The sequence below is a fragment of the Medicago truncatula genome, chromosome 4 (assembly GCF_003473485.1).
Source record: "Medicago truncatula cultivar Jemalong A17 chromosome 4, MtrunA17r5.0-ANR, whole genome shotgun sequence".
Classification (NCBI taxonomy): Eukaryota; Viridiplantae; Streptophyta; class Magnoliopsida; order Fabales; family Fabaceae; genus Medicago; species Medicago truncatula.
In genome coordinates, this window is record NC_053045.1 from 39,294,846 (window position 1) to 39,311,301 (window position 16,456).

The following is a 16,456-nucleotide window of genomic DNA, read 5'->3' on the forward strand; positions in this document are numbered from 1 at the left end:
TTAAAAAAATTGGAAAAAAAATTGTTAGATGGATTAACCCGTTGAAGAACAGGATGAGGTAATGTTTGAGGCTTTGGCCCCACATTGTCGATGACGATGATCCTGCCTTCGTTGTTCTATAAGAAAATGAGTATGCAAAGGTTCTTGAACTTGAATTGAAGAATCCCTACTCTGATTTTGTTGTTTCCAAAGCGTTGGAAGAATTCGTCATAGCTTTAATGGTGAGATTGCGGGGCTCTATTTACGGCGTCGTTGTCGTGGGGCCTTTCGCCTCTTGCTTTTTCGTCGAAAAACAAACTGAATGAATTAGTTCCACCGTTAACAACAAGATTTAGTATTTATTTTATACATTATAGTTAATCATTGTATTTTCATTGCATTTCAAACTTAAATTGGTGAATTTCTCCACTTTGAGTTTGAGGGGTGACTATTACATTGTAGTTAATTAATTATAGTTACTTGATAGGTTACCTAGTGGTAACAAGAGTAGAAAGTTAGTTACTCCAAGTAGCTCTATAAATAAGCCACTTCAGTGTATCTCACATTCATTCTTTTATCAATCTATATTCATTCTACATGAATTTCTAAGAGTAACTCCCTCATAAAACTCTTATTTTGCTTTCTTATTGATCATTATGATATTCTTCCCAACAATTTCATGATTCATGATAATGCCTTCACTCATCCTATTTAAGTAAGAATGTATGATTTTGTCATCGTTTTTTTTAACAGGTCATTGCAATACACAAAAAAGTTCATACTCATGCTTAAAAGGGAAAAACATGAATTTAGGCGAAGAGTTTGCGGAGTGATGTATCTCATAGAGCTAGTATTTATATTATTATTATCAATGCAATGTGGATTAATTAAGTATCGATACAATCTCAACCTTTTGAAATATATTAATGCAATATAGACTATTAACTAAAGTGTCAATGAGAATATGAGATATATAAATCATTAAAGGATCGCGTTGGATTGAGACTAGTTAACTCACTAATATTTGACTGAGTTTGTTCAATTTATCCATCATCTATTTATTTCGTTTATGAGAGAGATAAACAAATGTGCTAGATTAGTGGGATCCATTTTAATAAGGGTAAAATTGGAATTAAAAGTGAGAAGCTATAAGCTATAAGCTCAAACGCTACTTGAAATAGCTTCTGAAAAATAGCTTATAAGCCCGTGAAATAAGCTATAAGCTCATGGTGAAAAAAAATGTTACTAAACAGAGCTTTTTTTGTCAAACGAACTTATAAGCTATCAGTTAAGAGCTATAAGCTCTTTTTTGAGTGTTACCAAATAGACCCTTAAAACAATTTCTCTTGTACTAAGAAATCAAACTTTCATAGTTATCCAACGGTCCTAAGAAAGGAGAACACGATGTATCTTCTTTATCTAGAACACATCTCGTCGTCTTGTTGACACTTGGCCTGTTACAGTTACCGTCGCTATTTTCCTCCTTCCATCTTCGTCTCTCTCACTCCAGCTATCATTTCTTCGTTCGCCACACTTCAAATCGATCTCAATTCTCACACAATTCGTTTCTAAGAAAGAATGTCAGAGCGTGACACTGGTTGGGATTTTCACCTCCGAACGCTATCTATCAGTGCCAGAGATTCCAACACCGCTAACGATCCCGCTTCCGATCCTTCTCTTCTTCATTCCGTACAACTCTCTCTCTCTCTCTCTCTCTCTCACATAATATCTATGATATGAGATAATTGTGTATTAATTATGGTTGTTATTGTTTTGATTAGGTGAAGAAGCTTCATGAACTATGCAAAACCGAAAACAACGAGGATTTAGTAGCTAGGGTTTATCCGCAGATTAACAAGATTTTTCAGCGTGCTGTTGCTTCACTTTCTCTATCTCAAACCTCCAATGGTCTTCTTTTACTTGTATGCTTTTTTTTTCTTCCTTCTCAATAGTAAATTTATTCTAATATGTGTTTTTTGTTCAATTCAATTTAATTCAGTGTTTTTTTATTTGGTTTTCAGGCAATTCTTCAGTTTTACCTCGACTTTGGGGAGGTTGTTCTTCATGATGCTGATCCTAGTCTTAGGACCTTTTTTCGTTCGTGCTTGAGCAGGTAATTATATCGTTAAGGATTAAAATAAAATGGAACAATTATTTTTGAATATTAACATTAGAGAGAGAGTTGGGGTAGAACCTATGGTAGAAAAATGGTCGAAACTAAGCTTAGGTGGTTTGAGCATGTAGAGAGAAGACTTGTAGATTATGTAGTAAGGATAGTAGATCAAATGAAGAGTAGTCAATCACTAGAGGCAGAGGAAGACCTAGAAAAACTATATGAGAATTATCTAGAGATTAATGAGTTGGATCGAAATATGGTACATGATAGAACATTATGACGTCGTTTGGTCCATGTATCCGACCCCACTTAGTGGGATAAGGCTTGCTTGTTGTATATTATTCTGAATATGTGAAACACTTGTCAATCTTGCTTGCAAAAATTCAAACCTAGCACAAAATGTATTTTAACTATGAATTGGAAGTGCAGATTGCACAATATGTCACATAAATCCAGAAGTTAAAAATACTCACAAAAATCTAAATTGTCATAACCTGTTTTAGACTTCTGTTGGAGTGAGATTACAAGGCTCAATCAAACATAACATCTAGTGGTTAATAATATATGATAATGAACATAAGCAGAAGACTAGGAATATATCAAAGAAATATGGAAAGCAATTCTTCGCCGTTGTTGTTCCTTCACACCGCCATTACTGAGAAACGAGAGCAGGAGAGTTGTGAACCACAGGTCAGGGAGTCTTGATGATTTGTTGGGTATGAGAAAATCTGGAAAATTTAACCTAGTCAGTCTCGATCAGGATTCATGATAATGTTCACCCCTAAAATTGTGTGAAAAGTTATTCCAATAGAACTTGCGCCATCTTCCCTGACCAACAGTAATTAAGAGGGGAGTTTTTGAATTTTACGTCTGAAATGTTTATCCTACTACCGTACAAACCACATCCTAGGAAAGGAGTTTTCCCCTACCTCCGCCTACTCTTATTTGAGGCTGTTATCACAAATGCTGGATTTATCATTCGATTGAATTATTTGTATCCTGTTTCAGGGAGTTTGCTGATCCTGTCGTCGCAGAAGCAATGATTGAATTTCTCATTATCAACAAGAAGAGAATTTTAACTTCCTTCCCTAACTTAATGCCTCAGGTATAACCTATGCTTTGCTGCACTGACGATTATGAAGAGTAACATGTAATAAAAAAATTAATAATTTATTTGAGTATATTTTCGTAGGCTTTGTTTGGGAGTTTGGAGGGGAAGGGATGGGAGGGTTTTGGATAGAAGGAAGGATTAAGTGAAAAGAATGGTGGGGTTTGGGAAAGGAGGGCTTTGGGGGGTTTAGTGTTCTTCATAATACCAAATCTCCCTATTTTGGGGGAACTCAAAAATGGTATTGGAGGAGGGGTTATATAAATTCTTCAAATTCAATTTATGTTGTTATAATATTCTTAAAATAAAAAATATATTAATTATAAGTTCTAATTTATCATTCTCTAAAAAAAATACTCTTTCAAATAATGTGAAAGACTTCTCAATTTATCCATATATTTCCCACCCCCAAAACCCTTCCCTCCAAACTCGCAAACAAAGCCTTAAGGTAGAATCTTTTGTTTAATTATTTTTATGTATTAAATTGATTGATAGGTAACTTGGTTAGTTATACGGTTAAAACTAGTTAGTTACAGGAGAAAACGGGTAATGGGCTAGTGTTGCATAGGTACATGTACGGGTACAGGTACGGGAATATGTCATTTTAATTTAAAATAAAATTTAGGTACGGGTATGCCAATAAAAAAATTTAAAAGAAAAATAGAGGTAGAGAATTTGTATAAAGAAAATAGAGGTAGAGAATTTATATAAATAAAATAGGGATAGACACTTTATGCGCATAATAGTAAGGGACAAGTAGGAAAAGGAAACTGATATAGGCACTTGTTTGAATTTGAATTGAAAAACCGAGGAGAAAAATTAAACATGAGGCCACAGTTAGGACCCTGATTTGATATATATGTCTGTTCTGTTTGCAGTTTTTTCCATTGTTGTTAAAGCTGATAGCTTGGAATGGTGAAAGGTATGTACTTTTTTACTTGGATTGATTTGGGGGAAGTTGGGTAAAGGGAACCAAGATAATTCTTTTTTTCTGTCATATTCTGGAAACAGTTAATACCATCTATAGGTGATCGTGTGCTCCTAAATCTTGAAATTCATAAGGATTTCTTTTCTTTCTATTTTCTTATTCAAACATTAATTTAAATGGAAAGAACTAGTATCAACAACAGGGGTGACAACTTGAAACTAAACACTGTACATGTTTGGTAAATATTGAAAAGGAAATCTGTTTAGTTGCTTATTGCAAGAAATTTGAAGTTGAACTTTCCATGATTTTTATTTTTATTAATTGTGCTGTTGACGATTTTCAAGAAGGATTTGTCAAAAAAGAATGATTTTCAAGGAATGTATCATCACTGCTTAAAGGAATCAAATATAATTGGTTCTTGGTATCATAATTTATTTTCACTTCTAATTAATATTACACGGTTCAGTAGCTATTTCTTTATGGAAATCTTTGTTTGGCATTTTCTGAGTGTAAGTTGTGTCCCAGGACCTTGGACAAGGTTTTGAGGACCAAGTCTGTTGGTTTTAGTAGAAGTACAAAAGGCAGAATTTGTGTTTAGGTGATATCGTATAGAAGAGTTTTACCCTTTGAAGCATGGGTACCTGTAAAACGGCGAAGTACTCGTACAGGGCACATACCCGGTACTGGTACATGTATTGTACTGGTCTAGTACTCCATTTTTCCTCATAATTTCATTGCGAATGAAATTTGTGGCTTCTTCTATACTAGTATGATAATGTAATATTATTATTGCATATGAAAACTTGTATTTTTTAAATGGGCGTATCTTGTACCCGGTACCGGTATCGTACCTATGCCTATGCATCCTAGGTTTTTACCCTGCATATATACTAATGGACAGGATAGGTTTCTGTATTGATTTTTTTGTTTTCTTTTGTTTGTATTTTCATTCTTTAGGAGGATATCTCTTCGTATTTTATTGCCTTCATCTTTTTATCTTAACAAAGTTATTCTTTCATCTGAAAATTAAGGAAAAGTATTTCGCTTTTCTAGCTTACTAAATGTTTGTACTTGAAGTCTTTAACTATTTTTCACTTACCATTTATTAGGAGCTAAAATTTCTTAATTATGAGGCAGCTTGCGTTGAAATAAGTTTAGTATTTGACATTTGTATAAGGTCCGAATTCCTCGTACCTACATTTGACCTGTTTTTTCCTTTTTATGGCATAGATATCTCACATGACTAGCATTATGTTGAATTGTGGTGTTAGAGTATTCCTAATAGACGGGGGATATTGCCTGAATATTTTTTTAACTACTCTTGCAGACTAGAGAAACAAATTTTAAAAGCCTTTCCGGGATTGATGTCACCTGGGTCATTTATTCCATTGTTTCCGTCTTTACTAGACTTGCCTAGTAAGTTAAAGTTATACGACCATTTATGTCTTGTGTATCATTTCATGTGTTAGAAAATATCTTAGTATAACAGGCCCCTAATCAAACTATTTGGATGTCAAATGTATTAAGCTTTAGAGCTTCAGGATATAATGATAATTGATAATCTTTTCCTTCTTATGTCCTTTAACAATAACTTAATCAATTCAACATTCTGTGCCCATCTTTGCTAGTTTTGGTAGTGGCATTGGAGAAGGTGGAAAAAAGCTCTGGACCATTAATTGGAAGCAGCATTGCTTCAATTCAGAAAAATACGGCTCCTAAGGTTATCTCTCATGCTTTGAATTTGTCCGAAGGCCATCCACAGTTGCATTTCTGGACAAGGTGGCATTTAGTATGCACAAACATAGTATTTGTGCACCATGCACAAGTTTTTTTATGACCATCAGATTAGATGAAGAACACATTAATATTATGGTCTCTCACTATCAGATTTCCCTCACTTTCTCTCTCTCTACCTCCTCCTCCTCTCTCTTCCCAACACTTCCCTCCACACCGTCACCTGCTCCTCCTCCTCCACCACCACCCAATCAGCCCCTCTAGCATCATCGCCCTCGTCCCCCACCCTCCTCCCACATCACCACCGCCATGCAAAACTCGAAGCCACCACCCTCTGTCTCATAGAACCCGATGGAATCATCATCCACTCCCTTCCTCTTTCCACCGTTACCATCTCCGGCGCCGCCGGTGGTGGCGATTTTGGATTGAAGCAGTTAATTTTCAATTACGTTTGCTTTCAAGGAAACAAACTGTGTTTTGCGGTCGAGAGGTTGTTCTGTTATGGCAGCTTTTCTGGATTTTACAGTTTCTAGATCTTAAAGAACGGTGTTTCGTAATGTCGTATGGAATGATTTGGTTGTGTACTTGAATTGGAGGAAGCAACATCAATTTGGACTTGTCATAGAGAAATGGGTCAATTCCAAAACAATAACTCATAAAATCATAATGATTGAAATGGTTCAATTATACCCAAAAATCTCAAAACATAGGTCAATTTCAGTACTGAGAAAAAGGTTGAGAGTTTCACTATGGTTGAAAACGAGGTAAAGGAAAATGAAGAAAATGGAAATGGCCAGACCAGGCGAGAAGCATCTTTGATATTGTGAGGATTTGATTAATTTGATCAAAGATTAACATAGTTTTGGATTTTTTTTTAATTTCTTATTATTTTATTTTATGACCTTTTCATTTCTAATTTTCAGAATTTGTAATTAGTTTGGTGGAGATGAAAACAATGATGAAGGAGATGAACAATCATAAGTTCTTAATTCATGTTGAATGTGAAAACTAGTACTGTGTCTGGTGTGGGTGGAAGTTTGTTGTTGGAAGGAGGTAAAGAGAGAAAGTGAGGGAGATATGATAGTGAGAGACCATGATAAAAATGTGTTATTCATTTAATCTAATGGTCATAAAAAACTTGTGCATGGTGCACAAATACTATGTTTGTGCATCCTACATGCCACCTCTGGACAATAGTATAAGTGAACTTAATTATTTTTTTATTTAGATGCTACTTGCCCTTATGGATGAAGCATATACTGGTTCGACGATAGAAGATGGTGGAGGAGATTTTGAATCTGAAGATAGCAGTGCAATTGATGTGACTGATCCTTTGTTCCTTGAGATCTTAAAGGATGAAAATGATGGTATCGCTGTATGTTTACCTTTGATCTTGTAATTCACCATTCTCAGTCCAATTTGTTTTGATTCTGAAGCTGTCGTGTTTACTGTCAATAGTCACTTAGCACTGAAGTATTTATAAAAAGTTCACTATCACTAATAAATAATACTAGTATTTTCACTCCAAAAATATATACGTATATACACACGCACTTTCAAGTATCTACACTTTTAGAAGGTTAATATCCACCCCTGATAATGAGTCCTCTTACATGAACATGTGACACTCACTCAACTCTAATATAATCACCCACATGGCATCTCTTATTTTTATTCTTCTCATTTTCCAAATTCAAGTTCAAATGGTTAATTATCCCTACATATTAAATTCAAATTAAATTCCTGGTAATTTTTAGTTTTATATTTAAAGTTTATTCTCTGAAGTTTTATTTTCTTTGTATAACATTTTGAAAAATAAAATAAATGCCAACAAACTAAAGTTTGAATTTGTATCACGTATATATGCATAATATATTTAAATATAATCTACACACACACAAGATATTTATTTACTAAATAATTTTAACGTTAAGGTTTGATTGAAAGAAAACCATGTATGGGATACAAAATAGATCAAGATAGACTTGTGTTACTCCTAAATATGTTTGATATTATAACTCCATTACAGTTCAAGGTTATTGTTTTTGGGATGTGAAGCTTAACTTATAATATTCAAGTAAATTCCATTTTATGTTAGGAACGGCCCTGGTCTTCACCAGTGATGACCACAATATTACAGACTGCAGCGAGTAATCCTTACTCTGATAGGCTGAAAGCAGTACTCCACCTGACGCCTCGTCTTCTTGATGTCTACTTTTCCATAGCATTGCGTGATGTAAATGATTGTAAGTTTTGTTAATACATATGCATATTTGACTTGGCATTAGTGTATTATCTTGAAAATTTTATTGCGAAAATATATGCATCACCTGGCGTTGTTGACGTTTCCCCATTCTTTTAAACACTTTCAGCTTTGATCTGTGCGTTGCTTCCCCTGCTTATGTCAAGATTTGCAACAATATTTCCAGACAAAGTATTCTCTTATGAGGTATCAATTATATCTTGTAAAAACTGTGAATGCTATGCTTTAGTTGGTCAGCGTATGTGGAAAGTCAATGCAAAATAGTCAAATATTAATTAACTGTTTTCCTATTCTATTGTTAATGCCTTCCGTAGTAAGGTTGCACCTTTTTGTGCGTCAAAGCATTAACTTTTGGGACACCTTTACCTTTGCCTAACTTGATATTGTTATAAATTACAACTTTTAAATTTTTCTTCTGTGACTTAAGTTGCTGTTTCATACCCACTGCTTTGCATTCTAAGTTCTCTTGTGCTTTTAGGTTCATAAGCGGCTTTTGGAGTTCATACTCTCCACATTTCAGCGCTACCCAAACTTCATTGCCCTCTTAAAGGTATCTTTCTGACACTGTACTGTTCTAATTTTTTATTTCACACGCAGTTCAACTTTTAGTTGGTAATCAGCAATTCAGCATGTATTTACTAGAGGACAAATAGCAAGATCATTAATTTTGTGAACATAGATTAGGCTATGTGACAACATGTTGATTTTTTTTGTTGAAGGGCACCGCTAATACATCTGATTAATGCCATTTAAAGCTGCATTCATTTTTGTATTTTGAAATACTGTTTTGTTTGTCACTTTTGTGCTGTGGTTTCATAGCATTTGATCATTTTATGTTTTAGAAAACTATGGCTTTTGTCAAGAACTAACTAATTCATAAAATCTTAAGTTAGACTATGGCTCATGTCAAGAAACAACTCTCCTGAGAGCTTAAGTTGCAGTGCAAAAGCTAATGAATGATTTTATTATATTCAATATGCATCAATCATCATCATTTGAGATCCATATGGGCTTGAAGAACTGATGATGCACAAGCATTCTCTAACTTTTGCCGAAATTCAATCTTTACAAGAATGGGGGCAACAAGGATCAGATCTTGATCGTTTAGTTATATAATAAGCCCTTATACCATGTCAAGAACCAGCCCTTTTGAACTCAAGAAGTTCATGAATGACTTTATATATAATATATCATGATTTCGTTGCAGAAACCTATAATGGCCAGACTTGGAGAAGCTTATGACAGCCCAGACAAGGTTAGTCGAGAGCTATTTTAACTAAATGTGGGAATGATGCAACTATCTTGGATTTAAAATCATTGAATTTTCATTAGACAGAATTGGCATTGCAATTATGTTGGGCCATTGGAGAGCATGGTGGTGGTGGTGGCTCTCACAAAGATGAAGCCCGTGAACTTTTTGAGAGTTTAGAACTTCTTCTGTATGAAAACCTTTCCTCAAGGTATGATGTAGCACAAACCTTGCTTATTTCAGTTCTGGGAGATTTAATGGGTAATTGTTTGATGAATAATCTTTTGTTTACTTGGAAGTCGCCTGGGCATGGCACAGGAGGTATCCCTTAGTTCTGATAAGGATACCTACAGAAGGTCATCACAGTCCAGGCTTATGTGTTTTGTTGTGACGGCCATTGCAAAGCTTGCTACACATCACCGTGAATTACTACCAAGAGCACGTGTATCTTTGGGCAAGGTATCACTGTTTGAAAGGGAAAAACATCAGAGATGTCATTAACGTAATTATTTTTCTAAATAAGGATGTACTTTTCAGGTTGCTCGGTCTCGAATTTCTGACATGAGAGTTTGGAGGCGTGCATGTGATTTCCTGGGTTTGATGAAAGACCCTGCTATATGTTCATCCATATTAGGGCCTTCACGATCTGCGCAAGGTACCACACAGAAAATTGGGAGCATAAACTGGAATGAAGGTGCAACCAAGATGACCGCGCATATTCCGTTTTACATTCTAGGTGAACAAGAAGGTAAACGATATTTCGCTCCCTCTCTGTTATTCATATATCTCTGCACACTCGTATTTAAGAATGCACATGGAGAAAATAATGATATTTTATTTTCCAACTCCCTTACACGCATGAACTTCCTCTTGTTCTGCGTGTGGTTTTACCTGTACCAGTCCGAGTTTTGGTGCTTGAGATAAAACGGATCTTTGCTGCTTATATTTTTCCTTTTGTTAAAATGTGTTGCTTACTTTTGGATTACTTTCTCGTTACAGGACCACCTTTTCATGATTTCTCTTTCTCAGATATCCTTTCAAGAAGATGATGGAAGCGAAGATTCTACTAGGTCTTTTGTTTTCCTGTCTCATTAATTATCATCATCATCATCATCATCATCATCATCATTATTATTATTACCATTTTTTTTATCTGTACATCAATTAAACCCTCCCGTTATTGTCACCAACCTTAGTTAAGAGAGGAGTTTGGATCATCTCCTTCCTCTCATGCACAAAAAGACAGTTTTAGAGAAAGATAGTGGAGGCATAGAGTGGTGGAAGTTCGCTCCTTTCGGGCGTCTATCCCAACACAACAACTCAGTATTGGTGACGGGACTCTCCATAATCACAATGCCACACATCAAAACAATTCAAGTTCTCAGGGATTGTGCCTTACATCAATGACTTTTTTCCACTACATGAGCCATATAATCAATCAACTAAGACCAGTTTGAATCAGCCTTCCAAACTGGAAGGGTTGGGATTGAGACACAGTTTAGACTTGGCATACTGCTCCAACTTCCTAATCGTTTTCAAGGTCCAAGCAAGACATACAAGCCTTTAGGGTGTGTTTGGATGGAGGGTTTAGTTTATGAGGGGAAGGGAGGGAAGGGTTTACTTTTCATTTTTAAATTACGGACACTATGAAATGTTTTTTTAAAAGCTAACATATTAACATGATAAACAATCATATAATAATTCAATCACACATAATTTATTTTAGAAAAACATGTTATATAGTCCGTTATTTAAAAAAGAAAAGTAAACCCTCCCCTCCCTTCCCCTCCTAAACTCTCAATCCAAACACACCCTTAGCTTTAATTAAATTTAATATCTTTTGGAGCTCAGAGCTTTACCATTCCAACAATGACATCAAAACACAAAAATAACAACAAAAAGAGCTAGTACATGGTAAGATCATGGAGATCTTCAAAAAAAAAAATAGCGAGGCAAATGATGCTCCCTTATCCGAAAGCTATTCAAGATAGCGAGGCAAAGGAACACCGCATATCTGCTAAGGTAGGCTCAAATAGCATGGAGGATGCAAAATAATAGTCCAATGGAAAGTCCTAGCGTGACCGAGATTTACCTTGCGATTTGAACACATTGTGTTCAACATGAAAACCAGTGTTGTCACCACGACCTCAACCTGTTATTGTCAAGATAGCTAGATGGACAATTTGTTTCTTTGCTAGATGGAAAATAATAATACATTTGAATATCAATGCGTATTTTAGGGTGAAACAATGGACTACTTTGTCACCTCTCTCGCCATGCCCACCCCAACTTTGGTAGACATGTTGGTCTGTTAATAACAAAAAAATGCATGAAATGCGTTGATTGGCAAGTGATCAAATGGTCTGCAAAATGTAGCAACATTTTATATATAAAGAAACATAAAATTTAATAAAAAATAAAAAGGAACTCGACATGCCAACTCATCATATCTTACTTTTGCTCCAATTTCTTGATAGGTAATAAAGGTCAGGTCAAGACAAGTCGGAGGGCTATGCATCTCAACTCGTCCCCAAAAAAGGCGAGTTAAATAGATTAATCTTGTACAATCTGTTTTGCTACCCCTACATGTATAGGGAACCTCCTATTGTGGTTATGGTGATGCAGTCAACTAAGCCTTATTTTAAAGCTTATGAGAATATCTTAACTTTGATAAATGGGATTGATACTCGGTCTGAAATTTGTAATTGAAGTGTCTTCGTATCCTACTAATGTTTAGCGATTCTATAAACACTTTTTTAATAGAAAACAAAATAGCATTAAGAAAAAACAGAAGGGTTTTTTTTCAACCAAATACAAATACAAAGTACTACATAATGAGGTAACATCAAGTTAACCAAAATAAGCTACTCAATGGTGACAATCAAAGAAAACATTCAAAAACCAAAAGGACAATGATGTAGTAATACACTCTAGAATATATACGTATCACTCGTAAAAAGACATTAATAATTATTTACCTTCGTGAAAAATCATACACATGCCTAACCCTTAATTTCTTTTAACAATTGATGAAAAGTTACCCTAATTCGAGAAAACACACATTTCTCCGATATAACTCGCTATAGATGTCACACCAAAATCGTACTTCTATACCAATAACATTATTTTATGTTAGCCCTCCGATTCTCAAAGAAAAATGTTGGAAGGTAGGTAAAGTCACTAAAAATTGTTCCACACAACACTAGAACAATATAACTCATGTTCTACAATTTGTTATTGGTGGAGTTCATTAACCATGCTTAAGAAAATGAGACAAGTTTGAGCGTGGAGGCTATGGTGCGCAACTCTCTTTATCTCTCTTTACTTTATTTCCTTCTCCTGTACATCCGTTGGTTCTCTTCTTTGTCCCCGTCAAACCGTTTTTTCACCACTGTTCTCAACATAATGTTTATCATTTGTCTTCAAATCAATTCTTCATTTAGGGTGAGGGGATGGTGCCCTAATGAAGACCTACAGACTATGTATTTACCTTTAACTAGCTTCAGGGACGGATCCGGGATTATGTTTTTGTTGTGGTTAAAACAATAATGTCAAAAAAAAAAATGCTCAATGAAATTAAACACTATACTATTTCTTTCAACAAAAAAAAAAAGGAGAATTTTGGTGTGGCTATTGTGGCTATAGCCACACCTAACCATGAATTGCATCCGTCACTGCCTTCCTCCTGTAACACCCCACCACCACTACGCTCCTTCTGTTCCTATCGGCAGCGTAAGCCTCCATCCTTTCCTCAAAATTGCCCCACTTTAACATTCATTGGTTGCTCCTAGGAATGAAAATGAAATCCATGGTATATGTACCAGTGTTGTTGGATAAATATGCACACCACATATCCACGCAGGTATCTGGTAAATAACAACAAAAGTTTACCACGTCAATTTCACTCTCAATTTAACAAAGCTTAATTATCAGGTACGGATATCTGCAATATATGTACGGTTAACTCCGCATTGTATTTATTAATTAACAGATAGTAGAAATATCTGTTTATTTTAGCCGTAAATATTCTTTAAATTACTTACGCGTACCCGTAACAGATTTTATTTGCGGATACCTGCACTACAACTTTTTTTTTTTTTTTCTTCATCCTTAATTGCTCACCTTCGTCTCTCTTCTCAGCATCCCACTCAAAAAGACGATGAACTCAATGCATCCAGTTTGGTATTTTGTCTTGCTGTTCTCAAATTAAAGTATTCATGACTAGCCTTCTTAATTTTCAAAAAGTTTGTTATAACCAAAAAAAATAGGCACATAAGATTTGTCCTTTTTAAAGTGAACAAAAAAATCAATTCCTCCTCCTAATAAAGAGAAAGGAACAATAAAACTATTAATTGATCCTCAATTCTAGGAACCAGGTTGGACTGGAGAACCCTACTCTTGTAATGTCAATGTTGTTTCCACAGTAAAGGTGACTTTTCTCTCTTTGTCAGCGTCACATGATCTTTCTGATTTGAATGTTGTCACTGAGCATCACTGCACTGCACTTATATATGTAATAGAACAAGAGAACACAACTAACTGAAATCTGTGTAAAATTTGCAAGTAGTGTTACGACCAAAACCTAATTGATCCGTTTAAATAGTACGTTCCAAGGCATATTCAATTGTTACACTATTGTGATGTTAGTCCTAAATTTATTTCGTTAGACAGAAGATCTCTTATAAAACGAGGGGTGTTGAGTTTCTCCATATCAAACTAATTATTAAGATGTAAACGTGCAATGCAAGCTGTTGGCTGCACATTAGTTTCTACTGTTCATTGTTACCCTCAAATAGGAGGACATGAGAGCGAAAATTTAGGTAACTGTCTATATATTCATATCATATATAGCACAATTAAAGACTTGTGATTAAATATATACCTTTGCATGTGTTTTTTTTTTTTTTTTGATCAAGTAGTCTAGTGGCTAGATTCACACATATTATGTGTGGAGAAATGGGAAATCCGGAGTTCGAACCCCGACCCCTGCACAAATTATCTCTGGTAGCTACCAACTGAGCTACACTTACGGAATCCTTTGCATGTGAAATTTAATTTGCTTTGAGATGATATTCAATGATGAAAGTAATTAAACTCAAATGAATCAAAAGAACAAAAATAGACAATGCTGGTAACAGAAAGTGTATTTTTATAGGCCAATATTTAAGGTGCGGGTAACAAAAATACACTAGAGGTTCTAGGTGCTTAGTACGAACCAACTGAACACTTCACTTGAGAACTCGTAAAGTGCAATCTCAAATTTAAACTTTGAGAAGATGAATAAAAGTCCAAGTACATAACTTAAAAAAAAAGCAGGCCAGGAACCATACAACACTATTTAAATGACAAGCTTAAGTTCTCGTGAACTTAGCTAAGTTGGTATGGACAATGCATAAAATATGCAAGGTACGAGGTTCGAATCCCGACCAGATGGCCACACAAAAAAAATGACAAGCTTAAAATCAGTAATAAATGTTGGTGTGGGGTGTTACATTAAAAAAGTGTTTGATTCAAAGTGTTAAGGATGGCTTGGTTCTCCATAAACACGATTGGTAGTTCGAATCTTGTGAATGAAACAAAGTTTCGGAGAAACTTTATCTTCTTACAACCTAACTTTACTTGAAAGAACGTTTAAACAAAAATAGAATATAAAGTAAAGACTCATTTTGATCTTTCACAATTTTCATGTGAGCCAATTTTGTCTCTAACAAAAATAAAACTAAAAGTAGTTTTTGACATTTTTATATCAAGACAAATTATTCACTGACTCTATAAAAGAGAGAGTAAGTTGTATTCGTTATGAAAATGTCAGAGATTACTTTGGATTTTATTTTTGTCAGAAACTAAATTGACTCGTACAAAAATTGTGAAAGACCGAAATGAATCTTCACTTTAGAATATATGAGAATTTGAGTAAAAGTAAAAACTCCAAAAATCTCAAACTCTTATATGACTTTCTCTCTATGTCTAAAAAAACTATTGGATGAATATTGTTGATGTGCTAAGTGTGCTTAAACGAGTCTCACATTGAAAAAAAATAATATAAACGTTGAGAAAAGAGAGTTATATATCTAATGTTTTAAGTTTTTAGATGAAGAGTGCTATCCAAAATCATATACCTAATGTTCTAAGTTTTTAGATGAAGAGTGGTGTCCGACCACTTGTGTGTTGTTCAAAATCTAATTTATTGTTTAATCAAACTTCCCTTCCATCAAACTTCTCTTATGATCCAACAAGTATATGGTTATAGAAGAGAACCGGTTGAATTGTATTTGCATGGCTGTAATAAACATATAGTTACACCAATACTTGGTTTTGCTAACTAGCTAGTTCCTATATTTTGAGGTCTTTTGTGACTTCGAATCCATCCAAAAAACCAAAACAGACAAAATTAGATACATAGTCAGTGACTCACTCTTCTGAATGTAATGATTACTGATAGTGAAGCCAATTTATTACATGAAATGAATCTGATCAATTACTTCCTCGTGTCTCATTCTGCATACCACAAATTTTCACTATATGAAACATATTTTGATTTTTGATACTATATTATATCGAATGAGATTGATTTGTATGATGAATAGAGACAAATGCACAATATAGTCGGCACGTAGGCTCTGTTGTGGGACCCTCGATATACGGATCCCTGCCAAACCTGCAGTGTATGTGGAAAAAAAAACCAATCGTACATTACAATAAGGTCTGAATCATAGTGTGAATAAACATTGTAAAATACACCAATATAGCTAATTGGAGGGACCCAAGTAGTAAAAATTCTAAGGTCAATGTTAAAATAATAAATATTGATCGATACTATATGAATAATGCAGGTACCTTGTAGACATAATGGTAGGTATCATGGGCTTTCCATAAATAATGTGTATCAACATGCATCTTATGTGGACCTTGATTTTCCCTTTGATGACAAAGGCAAATGGTATAGAGAAAGTGACCAATCTTAAGCTGCATTTATAGCTCTTTTTGTTTCTTGGGAAGATGATTTTCCTTGCAAATTGCTCATTTATCATGATTCATGACCCATGTGATATTCAGCTTCAACTCATTAAATATGGCTA

General features: G+C 34.7%; 1 protein-coding gene across 1 annotated transcript; it reads left to right on the top strand.

Annotated features, from left to right (window-relative positions):
- Window positions 1–1,419: 1,419 nt before the first annotated feature.
- Window positions 1,420–12,126, top strand: LOC11440873 (AP-5 complex subunit zeta-1). Its single transcript, XM_003607625.4, has 17 exons — window positions 1,420–1,668; window positions 1,761–1,901; window positions 2,001–2,092; window positions 3,104–3,200; window positions 4,082–4,125; window positions 5,459–5,547; window positions 5,760–5,851; window positions 7,094–7,240; window positions 7,964–8,111; window positions 8,238–8,314; window positions 8,607–8,678; window positions 9,336–9,383; window positions 9,461–9,588; window positions 9,677–9,836; window positions 9,915–10,125; window positions 10,377–10,447; window positions 11,855–12,126. Exons 1-16 carry the CDS (start codon window positions 1,558–1,560, stop codon window positions 10,424–10,426), a joined length of 1,707 nt encoding a protein of 568 aa, XP_003607673.2. The 5' UTR covers window positions 1,420–1,557; the 3' UTR covers window positions 10,427–10,447; window positions 11,855–12,126.
- Window positions 12,127–16,456: the final 4,330 nt, after the last annotated feature.

Excerpts from the sequence above, each read along its gene's own strand:
- LOC11440873 (XM_003607625.4), top strand. The coding sequence starts at position 1,558 with ATGTCAGAGCGTGACACTGGTTGGGATTTTCACCTCCGAACGCTATCT. Across the intron at positions 2,093-3,103 it reads TTTCGTTCGTGCTTGAGCAG|GGAGTTTGCTGATCCTGTCG; the intron begins GTAATTATATCG and ends ATCCTGTTTCAG. Across the intron at positions 8,112-8,237 it reads ATTGCGTGATGTAAATGATT|CTTTGATCTGTGCGTTGCTT; the intron begins GTAAGTTTTGTT and ends AAACACTTTCAG.